This window comes from Oncorhynchus keta, unplaced genomic scaffold, assembly GCF_023373465.1.
Source record: "Oncorhynchus keta strain PuntledgeMale-10-30-2019 unplaced genomic scaffold, Oket_V2 Un_contig_24678_pilon_pilon, whole genome shotgun sequence".
NCBI lineage: Eukaryota > Metazoa > Chordata > Actinopteri > Salmoniformes > Salmonidae > Oncorhynchus > Oncorhynchus keta.
In genome coordinates this window covers 7,279-34,978 of record NW_026284045.1, presented here as the reverse complement: position 1 = coordinate 34,978, position 27,700 = coordinate 7,279, and the positions used below count along the sequence as shown (strand labels likewise).

The following is a 27,700-nucleotide window of genomic DNA, read 5'->3' as shown; positions in this document are numbered from 1 at the left end:
CACCCGTCCACGTCCGCCAAGCCAACAGTGTCCGGTCGGTGAGAACACAAACAAGATGGCGACCAAGATTTAACAGAGGAAATATTTTTAATCGGGTAAACAACAGTAATGTGCATGTTTATTCTGATACCGTTTTGATATCTCTCTTACGTTACACTCATTTTACACTGCTGATGTTAGTTAACAATGTTTACACGTTTATGTCCAGGGCCTTTGTTTCCTACTCGGTTTGTTTTGTTGTCAGTTACTGTTAGTTGAGGAAAGCTGAACTCCCTTCTCTTATATCCTTATCTGACCGGCTGGGTGTTGATCATGTGCTGCTGTTAAAGCTCATCCACAGATATCAGGTGAGTTATTTTATCCTTGGAGCTCAGCCAGCGACTGAACTAGCCAGGTAAACAACTAGTTGGAAAGGGCAGCTGTTTTTGACTCTTAATTTTACCAATTCAAAACATATAAAAAAATATAAAATAATTGAAGGCAGAAAAAAGTCCATTCGCTAGTTACAGGAGCTGTGTGAGATTCTCTCGCTACTTTCTTATTTTATTTGATTAATTAACATGTCTGACAGGGTGGTAAACTCAGAATCAACATCTGTCTGTCTTCGGGAGAGAGATCTAAACTGCCATCCTGGAAGTCGTCCACCGCCCTGTCCCTCTGCCATTCGACTGGACTGTTGTGAAGACTTCCTCTACCATCATGTCTACCGCTGCAGTAGCAGACAGAGGTAAGCCGTTATCACCCCCTATCATTCCACTGTTGTGAAGACTTCCTCTACCATCATGTCTACCGCTGCGGTAGCAGACAGAGGTAAGCCGTTATCACCCCCTATCATTCCACAGACTGTTGTTTACATCCTCCCCCTGCATCCTCTCAGCCAGTCACACACAGCCATGTTGAGACCTGACAACTCCTCCAGCCAATACATTGAGAGAGAGAGAGAGAGATAACATTCCAGAATGTTTGCCATGTTCCAGGTTCCGTCCGTCCAGTCAGGGGCCCCGGCGACGGCATGGAGACAGACAAGCCCCCAGTCGCTAAGGAGATCGGTGCCGTGGATACGCCTCTGTCTTCGGTGCCACTACTTAAGGTAGCTTGTCCCAAACAAAGCCCCAAGAAGACACACCCTGCCCCCGCCAGCCTCCAGCACAGCCCCCACTCCACCCCGCAGCAGAGCCCCAGAGCCAGTCCCAGAGCCACCCCGTCTGCCCCCCAGCCCCCCGGGGTGCTCCACCTGGGGAAGGTTCCCCGGGAGGCCTGCACGGTGGTGGAGGCGGTGAGGATCGTTGTTCCCCGTGCCGCCATCAGCCGGAGTGGGGGTCATGTGGGCCCGGCTGAGGAGAAAGGAGAGGCCTGGGCTGGGCAGCAGATGGAGGAGCGGCCCCCTCCCCTCCTCTGGAGGACCTGAGAGGAGTCATGGAGAAGCTGCAGAACTCAGAGAGACGACTGCTGCAGGACAAGGAGGGGCTCCTCAACCAGCTCCACGTGCAGACTGAGGTGGGTAAATTAGTTAATGTAAAGGCCCAGTGCCATCAAAAACATCAAATTACTGCGTTTTATATATATTTCCACACTGAGTTTGGAGAACCACTGTGAAAATTATGATAAGGACCTTTTAGTGTAAGAGCTGTTGGAAAAGACTTCCTGAGCCTGTTTTGGTGGGATGGAGGTTTGGCCTGCCTGGTGACATCACCAGGAGGTAAAGTTAATAGACCAATAATAGACCAGTAAGAAAGATAGTTCCAATCCTCTCTGCCAATAACAGCTAGTTTTCAGTTTTCCCTTCACCACTCAGGCCACTCCCAGACAGTCCAAACTAAATTCTTGCTTGAGAAATTATTCTTAGCTAAGAAGCTATTTCTGTTTCTTTTTTATAAAACATTTACATTTAAGTCATTTAGCAGACGCTCTTATCCAGAGCGACTTACAAATTGGTGCATTCAAAAACCATTTTTAATTGAAGACGATCACCGTGAGGACCTTAATTGTTCCCCCAGAAATAATTTGATATTGAGAGATTTTTTTTTTTTAAACAGCTGCATTTGGGCCTTTAACACTATGAAACACACTATTTAGAGTTGTTCAGTGACTGTAGGAGTTAATCTGGACCCTGAGTTTTGTTCGGTGACTGTAGGAGTTAATCTGGACCCTGAGTTTTGTTCGGTGACTGTAGGAGTTAATCTGGACCCTGAGTTTTGTTCAGTGACTGTAGGAGTTAATCTGGACCCTGAGTTTTGTTCAGTGACTGTAGGAGTTAATCTGGACCCTGAGTTTTGTTCAGTGACTGTAGGAGTTAATCTGGACCCTGAGTTTTGTTCAGTGACTGTAGGAGTTAATCTGGACCCTGAGTTTTGTTCAGTGACTGTAGGAGTTAATCTGGACCCTGAGTTTTGTTCAGTGACTGTAGGAGTTAATCTGGACCCTGAGTTTTGTTCAGTGACTGTAGGAGTGAGTTTTGTTCAACTGTAGGAGTTCATCTGGACCCTGAGTTTTGTTCAGTGACTGTAGGAGTTAATCTGGACCCTGAGTTTTGTTCAGTGACTGTAGGAGTTAATCTGGACCCTGAGTTTTGTTCAGTGACTGTAGGAGTTAATCTGGACCCTGAGTTTTGTTCAGTGACTGTAGGAGTTAATCTGGACCCTGAGTTTTGTTCAGTGACTGTAGGAGTTAATCTGGACCCTGAGTTTTGTTCAGTGACTGTAGGAGTTAATCTGGACCCTGAGTTTTGTTCAGTGACTGTAGGAGTTAATCTGGACCCTGAGTTTTGTTCAGTGACTGTAGGAGTTAATCTGGACCCTGAGTTTTGTTCAGTGACTGTAGGAGTTAATTTTGTTCTGACTGTAGACCCTGAGTTTTGTTCAGTGACTGTAGGAGTTAATCTGGACCCTGAGTTTTGTTCAGTGACTGTAGGAGTTAATCTGGACCCTGAGTTTTGTTCAGTGACTGTAGGAGTTAATCTGGACCCTGAGTTTTGTTCAGTGACTGTAGGAGTTAATCTGGACCCTGAGTTTTGTTCAGTGACTGTAGGAGTTAATCTGGACCCTGAGTTTTGTTCAGTGACTGTAGGAGTTAATCTGGACCCTGAGTTTTGTTCAGTGACTGTAGGAGTTAATCTGGACCCTGAGTTTTGTTCAGTGACTGTAGTTTTGAGTTTAATCTGGACCCTGAGTTTTGTTCAGTGACTGTAGGAGTTAATCTGGACCCTGAGTTTTGTTCAGTGACTGTAGGAGTTAATCTGGACCCTGAGTTTTGTTCAGTGACTGTAGGAGTTAATCTGGACCCTGAGTTTTGTTCAGTGACTGTAGGAGTTAATCTGGACCCTGAGTTTTGTTCAGTGACTGTAGGAGTTAATCTGGACCCTGAGTTTTGTTCAGTGACTGTAGGAGTTAATCTGGACCCTGAGTTTTGTTCAGTGACTGTAGGAGTTAATCTGGACCCTGAGTTTTGTTCAGTGACTGTAGGAGTTAATCTGGACCCTGAGTTTTGTTCAGTGACTGTAGGAGTTAATCTGGACCCTGAGTTTTGTTCAGTGACTGTAGGAGTTAATCTGGACCCTGAGTTTTGTTCAGTGACTGTAGGAGTTAATCTGGACCCTGAGTTTTGTTCAGTGACTGTAGGAGTTAATCTGGACCCTGAGTTTTGTTCAGTGACTGTAGGAGTTAATCTGGACCCTGAGTTTTGTTCAGTGACTGTAGGAGTTAATCAGCACTTGCCTTTGTCCCGATAAGGATAGTACTTGTGTTTTCAGAAAATGTTGGCACATGAAATACAGTACTCTGGTCCATATTTGAACCGACTCAACTCTGTGTTGTCCTATAGGTGAACAGAGAGTTGAAGAAGCTGCTGGTAGCCTCTGTAGGTGATGACCTGCAGTACCATTTTGAGCGTCTGGCCAGAGAGAAGAACCAGCTGATCTTAGAGAACGAGGCTCTGGGTCGCAGCCGGGCCTCCACAGCAGAACAGCTGGAACGCATGTCTATACAATGTGATGTCTGGAGGAGCAAGTTCCTAGCGTCCAGGTAGGGGTGAGGGAGGGAAGGTGTGTGTGTGTGTGTGTGTGTGTGTGTGTGTGTGTGTGTGTGTGTGTGTGTGTGTGTGTGTGTGTGTGTGTGTGTGTGTGTGTGTCAGTGTGTGTCAGTGTGTGTGTCAGTGTGTATCGACTGACTGTTTTGTGTGTGTGTGTGTGTGTGTGTGTGTGGTATCTCTTCAAGAGTGATGGCGGAGGAGCTGACCAATGCCAGGGTTTCTCTCCAGCACCAGACCAGAGAGGCTCAGAGCGCCATCACAGACCTGCTGAGTGAGAGAGACGAGTTCTCTAGAGACATGATGCTAACCCACAGGTACAACACACATACATGATGCTAACCCACAGGTACAACACACAGACATGATGCTAACCCACAGGTACAACACACAGACATGACGCTAACCCACAGGTACAACACACAGACATGACGCTAACCCACAGGTACAATGATGCTACAGATATGACAGACATGATGCTAACCCACAGGTACAACACACAGACATGATGCTAACCCACAGGTACAACACACAGATGCTAACCCACAGGTACAACACACAGACATGATGCTAACCCACAGGTACAACACACAGACATGATGCTAACCCACAGGTACAACACACAGACATGATGCTAACCCACAGGTACAACACACAGTCATGATGCTAACCCACAGGTACAACACACAGACATGATGCTAACCCACAGGTACAACACACAGACATGATGCTAACCCACAGGTACAACACACAGTCATGATGCTAACCCACAGGTACAACACACAGACATGATGCTAACCCACAGGTACAACACACAGACATGATGCTAACCCACAGGTACAACACACAGACATGATGCTAACCCACAGGTACAACACACAGACATGATGCTAACCCACAGGTACAACACACAGACATGATGCTAACCCACAGGTACAACACACAGACATGATGCTAACCCACAGGTACAACACACAGTCATGATGCTAACCCACAGGTACAACACACATACATGATGCTAACCCACAGGTACAACAGTCACAGACATGATGCTAACCCACAGGTACAACACACAGACATGATGCTAACCCACAGGTACAACACACAGACATGATGCTAACCCACAGGTACAACACACAGACATGATGCTAACCCACAGGTACAACACACAGACATGATGCTAACCCACAGGTACAACACACAGACATGATGCTAACCCACAGGTACAACACACAGTCATGATGCTAACCCACAGGTACAACACACAGACATGATGCTAACCCACAGGTACAACACACAGACATGATGCTAACCCACAGGTACAACACACAGACATGATGCTAACCCACAGGTACAACACACAGACATGATGCTAACCCACAGGTACAACACACAGACATGATGCTAACCCACAGGTACAACACACAGTCATGATGCTAACCCACAGGTACAACACACAGACATGATGCTAACCCACAGGTACAACACACAGACATGATGCTAACCCACAGGTACAACACACAGACATGATGCTAACCCACAACACACAGTCATGATGCTAACCCACAGGTACAACACACAGACATGATGCTAACCCACAGGTACAGTAGGACTTCTATACAACACACAGACATGATGCTAACCCACAGGTACAACACACAGACATGATGCTAACCCACAGGTACAGTAGGACTTCTATACAACACACAGACATGATGCTAACCCACAGGTACAACACACAGACATGATGCTAACCCACAGGTACAACACACAGACATGATGCTAACCCACAGGTACAACACACAGACATGATGCTAACCCACAGGTACAACACACAGACATGATGCTAACCCACAGGATGCTAACAAGGTACAACACACAGACATGATGCTAACCCACAGGTACAACACACAGACATGATGCTAACCCACAGGTACAACACACAGACATGATGCTAACCCACAGGTACAACACAGTCATGATGCTAACCCACAGGTACAACACACAGACATGATGCTAACCCACAGGTACAACACACAGACATGATGCTAACCCACAGGTACAACACACAGACATGATGCTAACCCACAGGTACAACACACAGACATGATGCTAACCCACAGGTACAACACACAGACATGATGCTAACCCACAGGTACAACACACAGACATGATGCTAACCCACAGGTACAACACACAGACATGATGCTAACCCACAGGTACAACACACAGACATGATGCTAACCCACAGGTACAACACACAGACATGATGCTAACCCACAGGTACAACACACAGTCATGATGCTAACCCACAGGTACAACACACAGACATGATGCTAACCCACAGGTACAACACACAGTCATGAAGCTAACCCACAGGTACAACACACAGACATGATGCTAACCCACAACACACAGACATGATGCTAACCCACAGGTACAACACACAGACATGATGCTAACCCACAGGTACAACACACAGACATGATGCTAACCCACAGGTACAACACACAGACATGATGCTAACCCACAGGTACAACACACAGACATGATGCTAACCCACAGGTACAACACACAGACATGATGCTAACCCACAGGTACAACACACAGACATGATGCTAACCCACAGGTACAACACACAGACATGATGCTAACCCACAGGTAAAACACACAGACATGATGCTAACCCACAGGTACAACACACAGACATGATGCTAACCCACAGGTACAACACACAGACATGATGCTAACCCACACAACACACAGACATGATGCTAACCCACAGGTACAACACACAGACATGATGCTAACCCACAGGTACAACACACAGACATGATGCTAACCCACAGGTACAACACAGACATGATGCTAACCCACAGGTACAACACACAGACATGATGCTAACCCACAGGTACAACACACAGACATGACGCTAACCCACAGGTACAACACACAGATATGATGCCAACCCACAGGTACAACACACAGATATGATGCTAACCCACAGGTACAACACACAGATATGATGCTAACCCACAGGTACAACACACAGACATGATACTAACCCACAGGTACAACACACAGACATGATGCTAACCCACAGGTACAACACACAGACATGATGCCAACAACACACAGACATGATGCTAACCCACAGGTACAACACACAGACATGATGCTAACCCACAGGTACAACACACAGACATGATGCTAACCCACAGGTACAACACACAGACATGATGCTAACCCACAGGTACAACACACAGACATGATGCTAACCCACAGGTACAACACACAGACATGATGCTAACCCACAGGTACAACACACAGACATGATGCTAACCCACAGGTACAACACACAGACATGATGCTAACCCACAGGTACAACACACAGACATGATGCTAACCCACAGGTACAACACACAGACATGATGCTAACCCACAACACACAGACATGATGCTAACCCACAGGTACAACACACAGACATGATGCTAACCCACAGGTACAACACACAGACATGATGCTAACCCACAGGTACAACACACAGACATGATGCTAACCCACAGGTACAACACACAGACATGATGCTAACCCACAGGTACAACACACAGACATGATGCTAACCCACAGGTACAACACACAGACATGATGCTAACCCACAGGTACAACACACAGACATGATGCTAACCCACAGGTACAACACACAGACATGATGCTAACCCACAGGTACAACACACAGACATGATGCTAACCCACAGGTACAACACACAGACATGATGCTAACCCACAGGTACAACACACAGACATGATGCTAACCCACAGGTACAACACACAGACATGATGCTAACCCACAACACACAGTCATGATGCTAACCCACAACACACAGACATGATGCTAACCCACAGGTACAACACACAGACATGATGCTAACCCACAGGTACAACACACAGACATGATGCTAACCCACAGGTAAAACACACAGACATGATGCTAACCCACAGGTACAACACACAGACATGATGCTAACCCACAGGTACAGTAGGACATGATGCTAACCCACAGGTACAGGTACAACACACAGACATGATGCTAACCCACAGGTACAACACACAGACATGATGCTAACCCACAGGTACAACACACAGACATGATGCTAACCCACAGGTACAACACACAGACATGATGCTAACCCACAGGTACAACACACAGACATGATGCTAACCCACAGGTACAACACACACAGACATGATGCTAACCCACAGGTACAACACACAGACATGATGCTAACCCACAGGTACAACACACAGACATGATGCTAACCCACAGGTACAACACACAGACATGATGCTAACCCACAGGTACAACACACAGACATGATGCTAACCCACAGGTACAACACACAGACATGATGCTAACCCACAGGTACAACACACAGACATGATGCTAACCCACAGGTACAACACACAGACATGATGCTAACCCACAGGTACAACACACAGACATGATGCTAACCCACAGGTACAACACACAGACATGATGCTAACCCACAGGTACAACACACAGACATGATGCTAACCCACAGGTACAACACACAGACATGATGCTAACCCACAGGTACAACACACAGACATGATGCTAACCCACAGGTACAACACACAGACATGATGCTAACCCACAGGTACAACACACAGACATGATGCTAACCCACAGGTACAACACACAGTCATGATGCTAACCCACAGGTACAACACACAGACATGATGCTAACCCACAGGTACAGTAGGACTTCTATACAACACACAGACATGATGCTAACCCACAACACACAGACATGATGCTAACCCACAACACACAGACATGATGCTAACCCACAGGTACAACACACAGACATGATGCTAACCCACAGGTACAACACACAGACATGATGCTAACCCACAGGTACAACACACAGACATGATGCTAACCCACAACACACAGTCATGATGCTAACCCACAACACACAGACATGATGCTAACCCACAGGTACAACACACAGACATGATGCTAACCCACAGGTACAACACACAGACATGATGCTAACCCACAGGTACAACACACAGACATGATGCTAACCCACAGGTACAACACACAGACATGATGCTAACCCACAACACACAGACATGATGCTAACCCACAGGTACAACACACAGACATGATGCTAACCCACAGGTACAACACACAGACATGATGCTAACCCACAGGTACAACACACAGACATGATGCTAACCCACAGGTACAACACACAGACATGATGCTAACCCACAGGTACAACACACAGACATGATGCTAACCCACAGGTACAACACACAGACATGATGCTAACCCACAGGTACAACACACAGACATGATGCTAACCCACAGGTACAACACAGACATGATGCTAACCCACAGGTACAACACACAGACATGATGCTAACCCACAGGTACAACACACAGACATGATGCTAACCCACAGGTACAACACACAGACATGATGCTAACCCACAGGTACAACACACAGACATGATGCTAACCCACAGGTACAACACACAGACATGATGCTAACCCACAGGTACAACACACAGACATGATGCTAACCCACAGGTACAACACACAGACATGATGCTAACCCACAGGTACAACACACAGACATGATGCTAACCCACAGGTACAACACACAGACATGATGCTAACCCACAGGTACAACACACAGACATGATGCTAACCCACAGGTACAACACACAGACATGATGCTAACCCACAGGTGATGCTAACCCACAGGTACACAACACACAGACATGATGCTAACCCACAGGTACAACACACAGACATGATGCTAACCCACAGGTACAGTATGATGCTAACCCACAGGTACAACACACAGACATGATGCTAACCCACAGGTACAACACACAGACATGATGCTAACCCACAGGTACAACACACAGACATGATGCTAACCCACAGGTACAACACAGACATGATGCTAACCCACAGGTACAACACACAGACATGATGCTAACCCACAGGTACAACAGGACATGATGCTAACCCACAGGTACAACACACAGACATGATGCTAACCCACAGGTACAACACACAGACATGATGCTAACCCACAGGTACAGTACTACAACACACAGACATGATGCTAACCCACAGGTACAACACACAGACATGATGCTAACCCACAGGTACAACACACAGACATGATGCTAACCCACAGGTACAACACACAGACAGATGCTACCCACAGATACAACCCACAACACACAGTTTGTCTCCCACAGGTACAGACAGCTGATGGATGCTAACTCTCCCAGTGGGGGTACAACACACAGACATGATGCTAACCCACAGGTACAACACACAGACATGATGCCCACAGCCAATCACACAGGTACAACAACACAGACATGATGCTAACCCACAGGTACAACACACAGACATGATGCTAACCCTACACACACAGACATGCTGAGAACCCATGGCTGAGACAGGTACAAGTGATGCTAGCACCCACAGACTGGCCTCTAACCCACAGAAACACACAGACATGATGCCCCCATGCAGGTACTCACACATGGCCTGCTAACCCAGGTACACAACAGACATGATGCTAACCCACAGGTACACACACCATGATGCTAATCCAGAAACAACCTGATGTCTCCCCCACCCCACAGACAGGATGCTAACTCACAGGTGGACTCTAACCCAACAACAACCCACAGACATGATGCTAACACACAGGTACAACACACAGACATGATTCTAACCCAGACAGGACTGCTAACACACAGGCCAATCCACAGACATGACAACCCACAGTACCCACACAGACATGATGCTAACCCACAGGTACAACACACAGACATGATGCTCACCCACAGTCTCCCCCCAGCAGGACTCAGGGCCTCTAAACACCAGAAACAACCTGACATGATGCTAACCCACAGGTACTCACACACATGGCTAACCCACAGGTACAATCCAGAAACAACCTGATCTTTCTGATGCTAACCCCAGGTACAGGACTCTCACACATGATGCTAACCCACAGGTACAACACACAGACATGATGCTTTCTGTCTAACCCAGACAGGACTCTCACACTGGCCTCAATCACAGACATGATCACTCTTTCTGTCTCCCCCCAGCAGGACTCTCACACTGGCCTCTAATCCAGACAACAACCTAACTGCCTCAACACCAGACATGATGCTCCCCCCCCAGGACTCTCACACAGGCCTCTAACCCAGAAACAACCTGCTCAGATGGCTGAGAAGGTCTGTCTAGCAGGACTCTCACACTGGCCTCTAATCCAGAAACAACCCAGCTCACTCTTTCTGTCTCCCCCAGCAGGACTCTCACACTGGCCTCTAATCCAGAAACAACCTGCTCACTCTTTCTGTCTCCCCCCAGCAGGACTCTCACACTGGCCTCTAATCCAGAAACAACCTGCTCACTCTTTCTGTCTCCCCCCCCCCAGCAGGACTCTCACACTGGCCTCTAATCCAGAAACAACCCGCTCACTCTTTCTGTCTCCCCCCCCAGCAGGACTCTCACACTGGCCTCTAATCCAGAAACAACCCGCTCACTCTTTCTGTCTCCCCCAGCAGGACTCTCACACTGGCCTCTAATCCAGAAACAACCTGCTCACTCTTTCTGTCTCCCCCAGCAGGACTCTCACACTGGCCTCTAATCCAGAAACAACCTGCTCACTCTTTCTGTCTCCCCCCCCCCCCCAGCAGGACTCTCACACTGGCCTCTAATCCAGAAACAACCTGCTCACTGATTCTGTCTCCCCCCAGCAGGACTCTCACACTGGCCTCTAATCCAGAAACAACCCGCTCACTCATGATGTCTCCCCCAGCAGGACTCTCACACTGGCCTCTAATCCAGAAACAACCCGCTCACTCTTTCTGTCTCCCCCAGCAGGACTCTCACACTGGCCTCTAATCCAGAAACAACCCAGCTCACTCTTTCTGTCTCCCCCAGACAGGACTCTCACACTGGCCTCTAATCCAGAAACAACCCAGACATCTTTCTGTCTCCCCCCCCAGCAGGACTCTCACACTGGCCTCTAATCCAGAAACAACCCGCTCACTCTTTCTGTCTCCCCCCAGCAGGACTCTCACACTGGCCTCTAATCCAGAAACAACCCGCTCACTCTTTCTGTCTCCCCCCAGCAGGACTCTCACACTGGCCTCTAATCCAGAAACAACCTGCTCACTCTTTCTGTCTCCCCCCAGCAGGACTCTCACACTGGCCTCTAATCCAGAAACAACCCGCTCACAGCTTTCTGTCTCCCCCCCCAGCAGGACTCTCACACTGGCCTCTAATCCAGAAACAACCCAGCTCATCTTTCTGTCTCCCCCCAGCAGGACTCTCACACTGGCCTCTAATCCAGAAACAACCCGCTCACTCTTTCTGTCTCCCCCCAGCAGGACTCTCACACTGGCCTCTAATCCAGAAACAACCAGCTCACTCTTTCTGTCCCCCCAGCAGGACTCTCACACTGGCCTCTAATCCAGAAACAACCCGCTCATCTTTCTGTCTCCCCCAGCAGGACTCTCACACTGGCCTCTAATCCAGAAACAACCCGCTCACTCTTTCTGTCTCCCCCCAGCAGGACTCTCACACTGGCCTCTAATCCAGAAACAACCCGCTCACTCTTTCTGTCTCCCCCCAGCAGGACTCTCACACTGGCCTCTAATCCAGAAACAACCATGCTCACTCTTTCTGTCTCCCCCCCAACAGGACTCTCACACTGGCCTCTAATCCAGAAACAACCCGCTCACTCTTTCTGTCTCCCCCAGCAGGACTCTCACACTGGCCTCTAATCCAGAAACAACCTGCTCACTCTTTCTGTCTCCCCCCAGCAGGACTCTCACACTGGCCTCTAATCCAGAAACAACCCGCTCACTCTTTCTGTCTCCCCCCCAGCAGGACTCTCACACTGGCCTCTAATCCAGAAACAACCCGCTCACTCTTTCTGTCTCCCCCCCAGCAGGACTCTCACACTGGCCTCTAATCCAGAAACAACCCGCTCACTCTTTCTGTCTCCCCAGCAGGACTCTCACACTGGCCTCTAATCCAGAAACAACCCATGATGCTCACTCTTTCTGTCTCCCCCAGCAGGACTCTCACACTGGCCTCTAATCCAGAAACAACCCAGCTCACTCTTTCTGTCTCCCCCCCAGCAGGACTCTCACACTGGCCTCTAATCCAGAAACAACCCGCTCACTCTTTCTGTCTCCCCCAGCAGGACTCTCACACTGGCCTCTAATCCAGAAACAACCCGCTCACTCTTTCTGTCTCCCCCAGCAGGACTCTCACACTGGCCTCTAATCCAGAAACAACCCGCTCCCCTGTCCCCCCCCAGCAGGACTCTCACACTGGCCTCTAATCCAGAAACAACCCGCTCACTCTTTCTGTCTCCCCCAGCAGGACTCTCACACTGGCCTCTAATCCAGAAACAACCCGCTCACTCTTTCTGTCTCCCCCAGCAGGACTCTCACACTGGCCTCTAATCCAGAAACAACCCGCTCACTCTTTCTGTCTCCCCCAGCAGGACTCTCACACTGGCCTCTAATCCAGAAACAACCCACTCACTCTTTCTGTCTAACCCAGCAGGACTCTCACACTGGCCTCTAATCCAGAAACAACCACAGCTCATCTTTCTGTCCCCCCCCAGCAGGACTCTCACACTGGCCTCTAATCCAGAAACAACCCGTCACTCTTTCTGTCTCCCCCAGCAGGACTGATGCTGGCCCACAGGTACAACACACAGACATGATGCTAACCCACAGGTACAGTGGCCTCTAACCAGAAACAGACATGATGCTAACCCACAGGTACAACTCACAGACATGGCCTCTAATCCAGAAACAACCCACTCACTCTTTCTGATCTCCCCCAGCAGGACTCTCACACTGGCCTCTAATCCAGAAACAACCCGCTCACTCTTTTTGTCTCCCCCTCTGGAGCAGCTGCTGGTCTCTCACAGTGGGGTCTAATCCAGACCTACTACCCCAGTGGCCAGCCACTCAGCACGGGAGAACTAGCCCTGGCCAATCACAAGCTGGCGGACGGCCTCTGGGGAAGGTTGGGCCAGCAGGACAGCTGGAGCACTGGCCTCTAAAGGAAGACAGGTCTCAAGCTCCCCCACACCTCACACTGGCCTGCTGAAGATGGCTGAGAAGGTCCTCCCCAGCAGGACTCTCACACTGGCCTCTAATCCAGAAACAACCCGCTCACTCTTTCTGTCCCCCCCAGCAGGACTCTCACACTGGCCTCTAATCCAGAAACAACCTGCTCACTCTTTCTGTCTCCCCCCAGCAGGACTCTCACACTGGCCTCTAATCCAGAAACAACCCTGCTCACTCTTTCTGTCTCCCCCCAGCAGGACTCTCACACTGGCCTCTAATCCAGAAACAACCCGCTCACTCTTGCTGTCTCCCCCCCCCCAGCAGGACTCTCACACTGGCCTCTAATCCAGAAACAACCCGCTCACTCTTTCTGTCCCCCCCCCCCCAGCAGGACTCTCACACTGGCCTCTAATCCAGAAACAACCCGCTCACTCTTTCTGTCCCCCCCAGCAGGACTCTCACACTGGCCTCTAATCCAGAAACAACCCGCTCACTCTTTCTGTCCCCCTCCCCCCTCCCCCCCCCCCTCCCCCCCCTCTCTTCTCAGGTGTTGAAGATCCTGGACCCGATTTCCTGTTCAGACAACGAGGAAGAGCCCTCCCCCCTCTCTATCTCCGACTCCTCCCCCTCGGCCTTCCTGACCAATAAGAAGAGCATCGGCCGGTTCCACCCTTACACTCGCTATGAGAACATCACCTTCAACTGCTGCGAGCGCTGCAGCGGAGACATCCTGGTCCTCTAGGGGTCAGAGGGCAGGGGTCGTGACCTTTAACCTGGACAGGTCGACGCAGGCCGCTGTGAGGAACACCAGTCGACTCTCACTCCGTCGAACCGTCTGGTTTCACAGCGGCCTCAGAGCGGGACTTGACTGGAAGCACGGCAGAAGCTGACGAAACAACCGCTGATTTTAATTGGCTGATCTCTCTCAGTCCGTCACCGTCTCATAACTCTTAGAACCTTCCACGACATTGTGGGCTTCAGAACGTGAGCAGAGCAAGTGATTTAAACAAGGAAGTGAGTTCGGAGAATCTGAAAGTGTTCCATCTTAGAATCAATGGGGCTTCCCAAAAATAATATGGTCAAAGTCGGACCACGGACGGCCGAGTGTCTGTGGGTTTCTGGTCCTTCCTTGTACTTGACTGGTGAATTGAGGTTACTGATTAGTAAGCAACTACCTTCACCTGGTTGTCTAGGTTACTAATTAGTAAGCAACTCCCTTCACCTGGTTGTCTAGTTTACTAATTAGTAAGGAACTCTCCTCACCTGGTTGTCTAGGTTACTAATTAGTAAGCAACTCCCTTCACCTGGTTGTCTAGGTTACTAATTAGTAAGCAACTCCCTTCACCTGGTTGTCTAGTTTACTAATTAGTAAGGAACTCTCCTCACCTGGTTGTCTAGGTTACAGATTAGTAAGCAACTACCTTCACCTGGTTGTCTAGGTTACTAATTAGTAAGCAACTCCCTTCACCTGGTTGTCTAGGTTACTAATTAGTAAGCAACTCCCTTCACCTGGTTGTCTAGTTTACTAATTAGTAAGCAACTACCTTCACCTGGTTGTCTAGGTTACTAATTAGTAAGCAACTCCCTTCACCTGGTTGTCTAGGTTACTAATTAGTAAGCAACTCCCTTCACCTGGTTGTCTAGGTTACTAATTAGTAAGGAACTCTCCTCACCTGGTTGTCTAGGTTACTAGATTAGTAAGCAACTACCTTCACCTGGTTGTCTAGGTTACTAATTAGTAAGCAACTCCCTTCACCTGGTTGTCTAGTTTACTAATTAGTAAGCAACTCCCTTCACCTGGTTGTCTAGGTTACTGAAGACTAGTAAGTCAACTACCTTCACCTGGTTGTCTAGGTAACTAATTAGTAAGGAACCCCTCACCTGGTCATGTCTAGGTTACCCCTCAGTGTTAGAGACAGCATCTATTGAGAGAACCCTGCTGAAGACTAGTGAGTCATGACATCATGATACCCTCAGTGTTAGAGACAGCATCTATTGAGAGAACCCTGCTGAAGACTAGTGAGTCATGACATCATGATACCCTCAGTGTTAGAGACAGCATCTATTGAGAGAACCCTGCTGAAGACTAGTGAGTCATGATACCCTCAGTGTTAGAGACAGCATCTATTGAGAGAACCCTGCTGAAGACTAGTGAGTCATGATGCCCTCAGTGTTAGAGACAGCATCTATTGAGAGAACCCTGCTGAAGACTAGGGAGTCATGATGCCCTCAGTGTTAGAAACAGCATCTATTGAGAGAACCCTGCTGAAGACTAGGGAGTCATGATGCCCTCAGTGTTAGAGACAGCATCTATTTACAGAGAACCCTGCTGAAGACTAGGAACATGATGTCCTCAGTGTTAACTGGACAGCATCTATTGAGAGAACCCTGCTGAAGAATAGGTGAGTCATGATGCCTCAGTGTTAGAGAACAGCATTCATATTGACAATGAGAACCCTGCTGAAGGAACAGTGGGTTAACTGGTCAGGAACAGTGGGAACTGGTCTATGGGTTAACTGGTCAAACTAAATGTTGGAACAGTGGGTTAACTGGTCTAGAACAGTGGGTTAACTCAATGGGTTACTATTGTTTAACCTTTATTTAACTGGGCAAGGAACAGTTAAGAACAAATTCAACTGGTTAGGAACAGTGGGTTAACTGGTCTAGGAACAGTGGGTTAACAGGAACAGTGGGTTAACTGGTCTAGGAACAGTGGGTTAACTGGTCTAGGAACAGTGGGTTAACTGGTCTAGGAACAGTGGGTTAACTGGTCTAGGAACAGTGGGTTAACTGGTCTAGGAACAGTGGGTTAACTGGTCTAGGAACAGTGGGTTAACTGGTCTAGGAACAGTGGGTTAACTGGTCTAGGAACAGTGGGTTAACTGGTCTAGGAACAGTGGGTTAACTGGTCTAGGAACAGTGGGTTAACTGGTCTAGGAACAGTGGGTTAACTGGTCTAGGAACAGTGGCAGAACGACTGATTTTAACCTTGTTCAGCTCGGGGATTCGATCCAGCAACCTTGCGGTTACTTGCCCATCTCTCTAACCACTAGGCTACCTGCCTCCCAAGCAGTATGATTGATTCACCATCAGGTTTTTAAAAATTCTGAGTGTTATATTTATTGAATTGATCTGATGAGTATTGTAGATGTCAGAGGATGTTTCTGACAGACTGGAGGTTGTAGTGGAAACAGGAGGTTAGGTTCTAGGAACAGGGCTGTGGTCAGAGGATGTTTCTGACAGACAGGAGGTTTTAGATGTGGAGAGGCAGGGCTGTGGTCAGAGGATGTTTCTGACAGACAGGAGGTTTTAGATGTGGAGAGAACAGGGCTGTGGTCAGAGGATGTTTCTGACAGACAGGAGGTTTTAGATGTGGAGAGGCAGGGCTGTGGTCAGAGGATGTTTCTGACAGACAGGAGGTTTTCCCAGATGTGGAGAGGATGATTCACCATCAGGTTTTTAAAAATTCTGGAGTGTGGTCAGAGGATGTTTCTGACAGACAGGAGGTTGTAGATGTGGAGAGAGGCAGGGCTGTGGTCAGAGGATGTTTCTGACAGACAGGAGGTTTTAGATGTGGAGAGGCAGGGCTGTGGTCAGAGGATGTTTCTGACAGACAGGAGGTTTTAGATGTGGAGAGGCAGGGCTGTGGTCAGAGGATGTTTCTGACAGACAGGAGGTTTTAGATGTGGAGAGGCAGGGCTGTGGTCAGAGGATGTTTCTGACAGACAGGAGGTTTTAGATAGATGTGTGGGAAACAGGAGAGGCAGGGCTGTGGTCAGAGGATGTTTCTGACAGACAGGAGGTTTTAGATGTGGAGAGGCAGGGCTGTGGTCAGAGGATGTTTCTGACAGACAGGAGGTTTTAGATGTGGAGAGGCAGGGCTGTGGTCAGAGGATGTTTCTGACAGACAGGAGGTTTTAGATGTGGAGAGGCAGGGCTGTGGTCAGAGGATGTTTCTGACAGACAGGAGGTTTTAGATGTGTGGAAACAGGAGAGGCAGGGCTGTGGTCAGAGGATGTTTCTGACAGTTGAAAAGGTAAAAGGTTCCCTACATATTCCGGGTGTTTCTGTTCTGTTTGAATCTGGATTCTTTGCAGAGGGGAAGTGACCCGAAGATGTTGCTGTAGCCTCCGTTTGCACTGGGAGGAGGCAGAAAGGCATCGTATCTGCTGTCCAATGAGATTCGAGCAGAAATCATCTGATACCCAATGATATTAGATCTATATTTGTGTGGAATAATTCAGGAAGGGCCCCTTGACTTTGTCCACATTTTGTTGTGTTACAGCCTGAATTTTAAAATGGATTAAATTAATTGTGTTTGTCACTGTCCTCAATACTCTATAATGTCAACGTGGAGTTGTGTTTTCAGAAATGTTTACAAATGAATAAAAAAATGAAAAGCTGAAATGTCAAGTCAATAAGGGAAAAGGGGGGATACCGAGTCAGTTGTACAGCTGAATGCATTTAACTGAAATGTGTCTTTCGCATTCAACCCCTCTGAATCAGAGAGGAGCGGCTGGAGCTGCCGTAATCGACAACGACGTCTTCGGTGCCCAGGGAACAGTGGGTTAACTGCCTTGTTCAGGGGAACAGTGGGTTAACTGCCTTGTTCAGGGGAACAGTGGGTTAACTGCCTTGTTCAGGGGAACAGTGGGTTAACTGCCTTGTTCAGGGGAACAGTGGGTTAACTGCCTTGTTCAGGGGAACAGTGGGTTAACTGCCTTGTTCAGGGAACAGTGGGTTAACTGCCTTGTTCAGGGGATAGTGGGTTAACTGCCTTGTTCAGGGGAACAGTGGGTTAACTGCCTTGTTCAGGGGAACAGTGGGTTAACTGCCTTGTTCAGGGGAACAGTGGGTTAACTGCCTTGTTCAGGGAACAGTGGGTTAACTGCCTTGTTCAGGGGAACAGTGGGTTAACTGCCTTGTTCAGGGGAACAGTTGCCTCAGGGGAACAGTGGGTTAACTGCCTTGTTCAGGGGAACAGTGGGTTAACTGCCTTGTTCAGGGGAACAGTGGGTTAACTGCCTTGTTCAGGGGAACAGTGGGTTAACTGCCTTGTTCAGGGGAACAGTGGGTTAACTGCCTTGTTCAGGGGAACAGTGGGTTAACTGCCTTGTTCAGGGGAATAGTGGGTTAACTGCCTTGTTCAGGGGAACAGTGGGTTAACTGCCTTGTTCAGGGGAACAGTGGGTTAACTGCCTTGTTCAGGGAACAGTGGGTTAACTGCCTTGTTCAGGGGAACAGTGGGTTAACTGCCTTGTTCAGGGACAGAACGGCAGATTTTTACCTTGTCAGCTCGGGGATTCGATCCAGCAACCTTTGTTACTGTATCGGGTATTCAACCCCTCTCGTTGTGGCTTAAATCAGTTCAGGAGTGAGAATGTGCTTAACAAGTCACATTAGTTGCATGGACTCTCGCTGTGGGCAATAATAGTGTTTAACATGATTTTCTAATGACTTCCTCATCTGTGTATTATCAGAAGGTTCCTCAGTCCAGCAGTGAATTTCAAACACAGATTCAACCACAAAGACAAGGGAGGTTTTCCAATGTCTCGCAAAGAAGGTCATCTATTGGTAGATGGGTGAAAATTGGAATATCCCTTTGAGCATGGTGAAGTTATTAATTACACTTTGGATGGTGTATCAATACACCCAGTCACTACAAAGATACAGGCGTCCTTCCTAACTCAGTTGCCGGAGAGGAAGGAAACTGCTCAGGGATTTCACCATGAGGCCAATGGTGACTTTAAAACAGTTACAGAGTTTAATGGCTGTGACAGGAGGAAACTGAGGATGGATCAACAACATTGTAGTTACTCCACAATACTAACCTAAATTACAGAGTGAAAAGAAGGAAACCTGTACAGAATAAAAATATTCCAAAACATACATCCTGTTTGCAACAAGGTACTAAAGTAATACTGCAAAAAAATGTGGCAAAGAAATGAACTTTTTGTCCTGAATACAAAGTGTTATGTTTAGGGAAATCCAATACAACACATCACTGAGTACCACTCTCCATATTCTCAAGCATAGTGGTGGCTGCATCATGTTATGGGTATGCTTGTAATCGTTAAGGACTGGGGAGTTTTTCAGGATAAAAAAATAAACAGACTGGAACTAAACACAGGAAGAATTCTAGAGGAAAACCTGGTTCAGTCTGCTTTCCACCAGACACTGGGAGAGGAGTTCACCTTTCATCAGGACAATAAACCTAAAACACAAGGTCAAGATCTACACTGGGAGAGGAGTTCACCTTTCATCAGGACAATAAACCTAAAACACAAGGTCAAGATCTACACTGGGAGAGGAGTTCACCTTTCATCAGGACAATAAACCTAAAACACAAGGTCAAGATCTACACTGGGAGAGGAGTTCACCTTTCATCAGGACAATAAACCTAAAACACAAGGTCAAGATCTACACTGGAGTTCCTCACCGAGAAGACCGTGAATGTTCCCGAGTGGCCGAGTTACAGCTGACCTAAATCTACTTCACAATCTATGTCAACACCTGAAAATAGTTGAGTAGTAATGATCAACAACCAATGACACAGAGCTTGAAGAAGATTGAAAATAATAAATGGGCAAATGTTGCACAATCCAGGTGTGGAAAGCTCTTTAGAGATTTACCCAGAAAGCCTAGCAGTTTTAATCGCTGCCAAAGGTGCTTATCTAAGGTATTGACCATTAAGGTTTTCACTTTTGTCATTATGGGGTATTGTGTGTAGATGGGTGAGAATTATTCAAATTGGTTGTAGGTCATTGCTAGACAGCCATTTTCTTTAGGTCTTTCCATAGATGTTCAAGTAGATGTAAGTCTAAACTATCTAGTCAGGAACATCCACTTGTCTTGGTCGCAACTCTAGTGTAGATTTGAACTTGTGTTTAAGGTGTGAAAACATGAGATATTTCAGCTAATTTATTTTTCAACACGTTTGCACAAATTTCTCAACACATTTTCACCTTGTCATTATGGAGTATTATTTGTAGATGGGTGAGATAAAAAAAGATCAATTGAATCCATTTTGAATTCAGGTCAAAGGTTATGACTACTGTACATTTTAGTGGCCTTTTATTGTACCCCAGCACAAGGTGCACCTGTGTAACGATCATGCTGTTTTAATCAGCTTCTTGATATGCCACACCTGTCAAGTGGATGGATCATTATGACAAATAAGAAATGCTCACTAACAGGGATGTAAAACAAATGTGTGCAACATTTATTTTGAGATAAATATGTTTTTTGTACATGTGGAAAATGTTATGGATCTTTTATTTCAGCTCAAAAACATGGGACAAACACTTCACATGTTGCGTTTTATATATATTTTTCCACATGTACATCGACACAAAGTAGCAAATACGCCAAAGATTCCAAACAATCAACAGTCTCACTGAGTTGCTTATCAAAAAATGTTTTTTATGTTCATGGTCCACCTGGAGCTGTTGCCGAACTGGCCCTTTTATTGTACCCCAGCACAAGGTGCACCTGTGTAACGATCATGCTGTTTTAATCAGCGTCTTGATATGCCGCACCTGTCAGGTGTTCAAGGCATTTAGAAGTGCTTTTCATCAGGTCATCTCTGAATCCATTAACACAACAGGGTGAAACTGAAGAACATTCAGAGGAGAAATGTCTCAGAATATTCGGCCCAATAAGGCTACTCTTCCTCCTGCAATTTCTTCCCGCTCTTGGCTGTACTGTTCCGATCCTCCATCTTGGTTTTTAGTGATGTCCGTACCCTGGTGGTCTGTCTGTTCTCTGCATCCCCTGCTGCTTCCTTACTGACTGCTACCGTGTCTCTGCTACTGAATACACTGTCTTTGTCTGCTATGGATCTCTCTCTCTGACCACACCATTCATCTGTTTCTGTCTCCACTCCTCCATACTATCTCTGTCTCCAGTCCTGACTGCTCTGTCACTGTCTCCTCTGTCTCCAGTCCTGACTGCTCTGTCACTGTCTCCTCTGTCTCCAGTCCTGACTGCTCTGTCACTGTCTCCAGTCCTGACTGCTCTGTCACTGTCTCCTCTGTCTCCAGTCCTGACTGCTCTGTCACTGTCTCCTCTGTCTCCAGTCCTGACTGCTCTGTCACTGTCTCCTCTGTCTCCAGCCCTGACTGCTCTGTCACTGTCTCCTCTGTCTCCAGTCCTGACTGCTCTGTCACTGTCTCCTCTGTCTCCAGTCCTGACTGCTCTGTCACTGTCTCCTCTGTCTCCAGTCCTGACTGCTCTGTCACTGTCTCCTCTGTCTCCAGTCCTGACTGCTCTGTCACTGTCTCCTCTGTCTCCAGCCCTGAACTCTCTGTCTCCAGTCTCCAGTCCTCCCCCTGTCCCCAACCCTGTGTCCCCAGCCCTGTCTCCAGCCCTGAACCCTGTGTCCCTGTGTCCCCAGCCCTGAACCCTCTGGTTCTGCCCACTAAACCTCCTGTCCTTATCTGAGCCTCTGTCTCTGTCCTGCTGGGGTTTCTCCTGGTAGAATCCATCATGTTTCCTCTTGGTACGTGCTCCAGCGCCTCCTCCCACCTCCCGCTCTCCTTCAGTGTCAGCAAGATGCGTATCATCTGATCCAGGGTCAGGTTCTTGGCCCCCGTCTCCCATTGGAGGAAGTCATCAAGCGGCAGACGGGCCGTATTCAGCTTCAGACGCTTGGCGTTGGCCAGGGAGAGCCCTGATTGGATGGAGCGGTCCACCATGGAGCCCACGATGTAGACCTTAGAGTTGTCGAAGGTACGCAGGACGTTGGGGGAGTCAGCCGTCAGGTAGACCAGGTCGTCCCGGGGAACAGGTCCACGTGACGTCGCTCTGTGGAGGTGATGAGGAGGCGCTCCCAGGCCTCGGCGCCGTAGCGTTTAACCAGCTCCCTGTGGTAACCCCGTCCGGCTGCAAGTTACAGAAGTGTAGGTGGAAGGGGTCCGGGGCTCGGCGGTTCCACCCTCCACCTCCATCAGCTGGGACACAGTGTTCTCCACCTCCCGACGCGCCATCTGCTGTTCGTAGGACATATCGAACACCAACGGCTGGCCGTACACCATGGCCTGGGCCGACCTCCACCCCAGCAGCTTGTCCAGGGAACGACCCCAGAACTGGAGAAGGAAAGTGTTCCTCGGTTCCCCCTCCTCTCCTCTCACACCGCCAGGCCTGATCCTATCGTCCTCCAGAAACCTCTCGCTCCTCTCTGCCTTCTTCTTCTCCTGTTTCTGCTTGTGGTTGTTCTTGTGGCCCTCCTTGATGGCCAGGTATTTCAGGTACTTCTTCTTGGAGGACTTGGTTTGGAACTCGGCCAGGATCCCCAGCTCCTCGTCAGTCATGATCTCTGGCACCAGCTTCCCAGCCTGACGCCACATCACTACCAGCTCTCTGGTGGCCTCCAGTGGGAGACCTCCTCCTGCCCTGCTACACCTCCTCCTGGTCCTGAAGGAGCAGCACCACCACCTCCCTGTTTCTCCTCCTCCCGCTGGGACCTGAAACCTCATCACAGACTTCCATATGTCCAGGTCCAGTTTCTCTTCAGTCTGATCTTCTTTAGACTGAGGGAGGGGTACATCTTTTCTTAGTGTGGCCCCAGTATAGAGAGGCCGTTTTAGGGGTGCAAAGTGGTGGTGGGGTGGGAGAAGGCAGGTGAGTGGTAGCTGTTTATTTGCGACAGTGGATACCAGCGGGAGACGCCGACGCAGCTCGTTCAAAAGCGGTGGTGTGAGAAACCTCATCATTTCAATGGTTTGATGATACATGAATATGGAGTCAAGATGTTGACACTCACGTCGTTACATTTAAAGTTCCAGAACTGTCCATCAGGAGAGGAGGAAATACCGTTCGACGTGCAGACAAGATAGAAAGCGACTGTGTTTATGTTCCAAAAAAATTATACAAACTGCAATTAAGGTCCACTCTCAACAAGGACAGAATGGGTCATGTAATCGTGGTAATATTCCATTGAATGTCTTACATTTGTGTCAGTCTGAATTCAATTTTACATCCGTGCTCATCGAAAAAAATGTCGAAAGGTCACGTTGTAAACGTGTGCAACGCCATTTTTCAGTCGTGCTGATGCAAGTGCAAAAAATATTTGTTCCGGGATTAATGTTCTGGGCATAACAATTTGTACAGAAGACTCACATTTAACCAATCATACAAAAAAAAACATGTTATTTTCCCACGTCAATACATAGTAAACAACGTTAAATGCAAGAGACAATTTGGAACCGGAAATTACCCTAAACTACCAACTGAGTTTAAACTTCACCTGAGTCCTGCTCAAAGGTTCGTCTATAAACTAGGTGACTGATAGGGGGCGCTGTGTTGAAGCCAAAGTGCCCCCATCTTGACACTCCCCCACCGTTGTAAAGCATATTTTGGAAGCTATAGAAAGGGTGCTCCAACAAACGCTAAAAAGCCCATTGGGCGTCTATTATCAGAATGCTAACAAAATTAGCACAATTAATAGCGAATTCCCATTGAGGTTGCTAACTAAATATTCTATATTCATTTTCTTGCCACGTGTATTATATTACAAACACCATAATGCATACTTTTAAATTATATTATTTTAGCGAAACATACAATATATATTTTTTAAATTCCTTAAAGTATAATTGTTTTAGATTACCTATGTTATTGTTCCCAAATACTTAAATACATGTAATTTTGTCCTTGAAACATTTAAAGCTGCAATATGAACGTTTTTAGAAAACCCCACCAAATTCACATAGAAATGTGTGCTATAGATCTGTCATTCTCATTGAAAGCAAGTCTAACAATCAGTAGATGTGTCCTATCTCTATGCTTCCCGTAAGTTTAAAAAAGTTTTTGTGTCCTTTACTTTAGGTTTTGTACACCAGCTTCAAACTGCTGAAAACATATATTTTTTGGTTTTGGCTAATATATTTCACAGCGGTTTAGATGGTACAATGATTCTCTACACTATACTTGCTTGTTTTGTCAACATAAACTGAAATGAGGCAAACTATTCTAAATGTTAAGCAACCAGGAAATGGTGGAGTGATTTCTGAATACTGTATATTTAATTGAAATACTGTAGAATTACTTTCACTCCAATGGAAGACTGCGCCTACTGGGGAGTGGCAAAATGGCCGACCAGTGGCTTCAAAGCCTCTCAATGGCCAATACATAGAATCATCAATCCATGGTTTAAATACATCTAGGGTTTATATACACTTGCCTGGTGTTTTTATATTTTCCTATTTCTGAGGAACAGAATATATGTCTGTTGGACATCAAACAAGCTGATGGATATAATGTAGGGCACCTGTCTACACCTGTCTAGGGAGGACACCTGTCTAGGGAGGACACCTGTCGAGGGAGGACACCTGTCTAGGGACACCTGTCTAGGGAGGACACCTGTCTAGGGAGGACACCTGTCGAGGAGGACACTTGTCGGGAGGACACTTGTCTGTCGAGGGAGGACACCTGTCTAGTGTCTAGGGGAGGACACCTGTCGAGGGAGGACACTTGTCTATGGAGGACACCTGTCGAGGGAGGACACCTGTCGAGGGAGGACACCTGTCTAGGGTGGACACCTGTCGAGGGAGGACACCTGTCTAGGGAGGACACCTGTCTAGGGAGGACACCTGTCGAGGGAGGACACCTGTCGAGGGAGGACACTTGTCTAGGGAGGACACCTGTCGAGGGAGGACACCTGTCTAGGGAGGACACCTGTCGAGGGAGGACACCTGTCGAGGGAGGACACCTGTCGAGGGAGGACACTTGTCTAGGAGGACACCTGTCTAGGGAGGACACCTGTCGAGGGAGGACACCTGGACACCTGTCTATGGAGGACACCTGTCGAGGGAGGACACCTGTCGAGGAGGACACCTGTCTAGGGTGGACACCTGTCTAGGAGGACACCTGTCTAGGGAGGACACCTGTCGAGGAGGACACCTGGGGAGGACACTTGTCGAGGGAGGACACCTGTCTAGGGAGACACCTGTCTAGGGAGGACACCTGTCGAGGGGACACTTGTCGAGGGAGGACACCTGTCTATGGAGGACACCTGTCGAGGGACACCTGGACACCTGTCGAGGGAGGACACCTGTCTAGGGAGGACACCTGTCGAGGAGGACACCTGGAGGACACTGTCTAGGGAGGACACCTGTCGAGGGGAGGACACCTGTCACCTGAGGGAGGACACCTGTCGAGGGAGGACACCTGTCTAGGAGGACACCTGTCGAGGGGAGGACACCTGTCGAGGGAGGACACCTGTCGAGGCATGAAGAGCAATCAACTGTGGTGGGGAGCATGAAGAGCAATGTGGTGGGGAATGAGCAATCAACATGAAGAGCAATGTGGTGGGGAGCATGAAGGTGCAATCAACTGTGGTGGGGAGCAGGGGCAGCAATCAACTGTGGTGGGGAGCATGAAGAGCAATCATTGGAGTTCCCGATGTATGGTAGAAGAGACTGAGATTGCTCAAATCAAAGGCAGTTGAGAGTCTCCTATGCAGAGGCTGTCAAAAGGGTTGAAAGAGTGAGTATATCTGAAGGTCTTGCGGTAGTGTAGAATGGGATGCCTACATTGGAGCCTTCAGCACAGGCTGAGAATCAACAGCAGGACCCAGAAATCCTTCATGTGAAGATAGTGGACTCTGTGTAATTTAAAGCATTGGTGATAGACGGAACTGCACAAATTGAAAGTAAATCAAGAAAGATTGATATAATTGTTAATGCAGCTGAACTGTTTCTGGGATTAAAATCTTTATACATTATTATTATTATTTTATTTTTAGTGGTTAAAATTTTGTTTTCACCCCACCCAGTAGGTGGTGGCAATGTACCATTTTGGGATGTAGTCCGCCAATAAAACCTCGAAGAAGAAAACCGTGCTGCCTGCCTGCCTCCGAACTTTCTCTCCCCTCTTAACCATCTCCCTCAGATGACCACTCAAAGCCATGAATTTTCCATTGACTGTCAATCTCATTATGTTTTGTTTTGTTTCTTTAAAGCGCGTTGAGATCCTTTATGTAATGAATAGCGCTAAAAAAAAAAAAGTTGAATAAACTATTATTAAATGTTGCTGTTGTTTCTGGCGAACATTTTATGTGGTTGCAAAACAAACGGAAGTGACTCGGATGTCACTTCCGTTTTGTTTGTTGTGATCCGCGAGCGGCGGTTTCTATGCGATTCGAAGCGGGACCGTTGAAATTATGAAAACAGCGACCACCGAACATTTAGGGTTGTTCGCGAATATAAATAGTTAATTGCTAAACCCCATTTAATTTATGGGATATTAACAACAACAAAAAAATATAATTTGTAAGGAATTAGCCAGCTAGCTATGAAGCTACTTGTCGGACAGTGAACTTTTCCAACTATTCGACGTTAGCTAACTATAACTAGCTAACTATAACTAGCTAACTATAACTAGCTAACTAACTAGTACTGTACAGTAGCTAAACAGTTAATACAACCACAGACAAGGAGCTCGTTACCAGTATATGTCGTGCAACAGTCGACGTTGTTAGCTAGTTAGCACAATCATACAACT

The 27,700-nt window shown here is 47.6% G+C and overlaps 2 protein-coding genes and 2 long non-coding RNA genes across 9 annotated transcripts; 3 read left to right on the top strand and 1 right to left on the bottom strand.

Annotated features, from left to right (window-relative positions):
• The first annotated feature begins 43 nt into the window (after positions 1-43).
• On the top strand, positions 44-15,850 carry LOC118382518 (golgin-45). Its single transcript, XM_052505845.1, is given in 10 exon segments — positions 44-347; positions 572-727; positions 978-1,385; positions 1,388-1,497; positions 3,820-4,019; positions 4,212-4,342; positions 14,028-14,048; positions 14,051-14,153; positions 14,209-14,251; positions 14,745-15,850. Coding segments are annotated over 9 exon segments (1,239 nt in total). The 5' UTR covers positions 44-347; positions 572-699; the 3' UTR covers positions 14,940-15,850.
• Positions 4,580-9,131, top strand: LOC127922132 (uncharacterized). 4 transcript variants are annotated; one of them, XR_008110448.1, is made up of 7 exons: positions 4,580-4,700; positions 4,765-5,020; positions 5,247-5,470; positions 5,535-5,816; positions 6,307-6,338; positions 6,999-7,062; positions 8,736-9,131. It is a non-coding gene; the product is annotated as an uncharacterized LOC127922132 (long non-coding RNA). The 4 variants fall into 4 exon arrangements; XR_008110449.1 differs by having other exon boundaries at positions 4,587-5,020; positions 5,535-5,704; positions 6,275-6,338; XR_008110446.1 differs by having other exon boundaries at positions 4,587-5,020.
• A 1,556-nt stretch (positions 15,851-17,406) lies between the features above and the next one.
• Positions 17,407-18,604, top strand: LOC127922130 (uncharacterized). 3 transcript variants are annotated; one of them, XR_008110443.1, is made up of 4 exons: positions 17,407-17,503; positions 17,561-17,616; positions 17,762-17,929; positions 18,000-18,604. It is a non-coding gene; the product is annotated as an uncharacterized LOC127922130 (long non-coding RNA). The 3 variants fall into 3 exon arrangements; XR_008110445.1 differs by lacking the exon at positions 17,561-17,616; XR_008110444.1 differs by lacking the exon at positions 17,407-17,503 and having other exon boundaries at positions 17,518-17,616.
• A 3,187-nt stretch (positions 18,605-21,791) lies between these two features.
• On the bottom strand, positions 21,792-24,429 carry trmt10c (tRNA methyltransferase 10C, mitochondrial RNase P subunit). Its single transcript, XM_052505844.1, is given in 6 exon segments — positions 21,792-21,810; positions 22,539-22,695; positions 22,698-22,976; positions 22,979-23,071; positions 23,074-23,130; positions 23,133-24,429. Coding segments are annotated over 6 exon segments (1,404 nt in total). The 5' UTR covers positions 23,932-24,429.
• Positions 24,430-27,700: the final 3,271 nt, after the last annotated feature.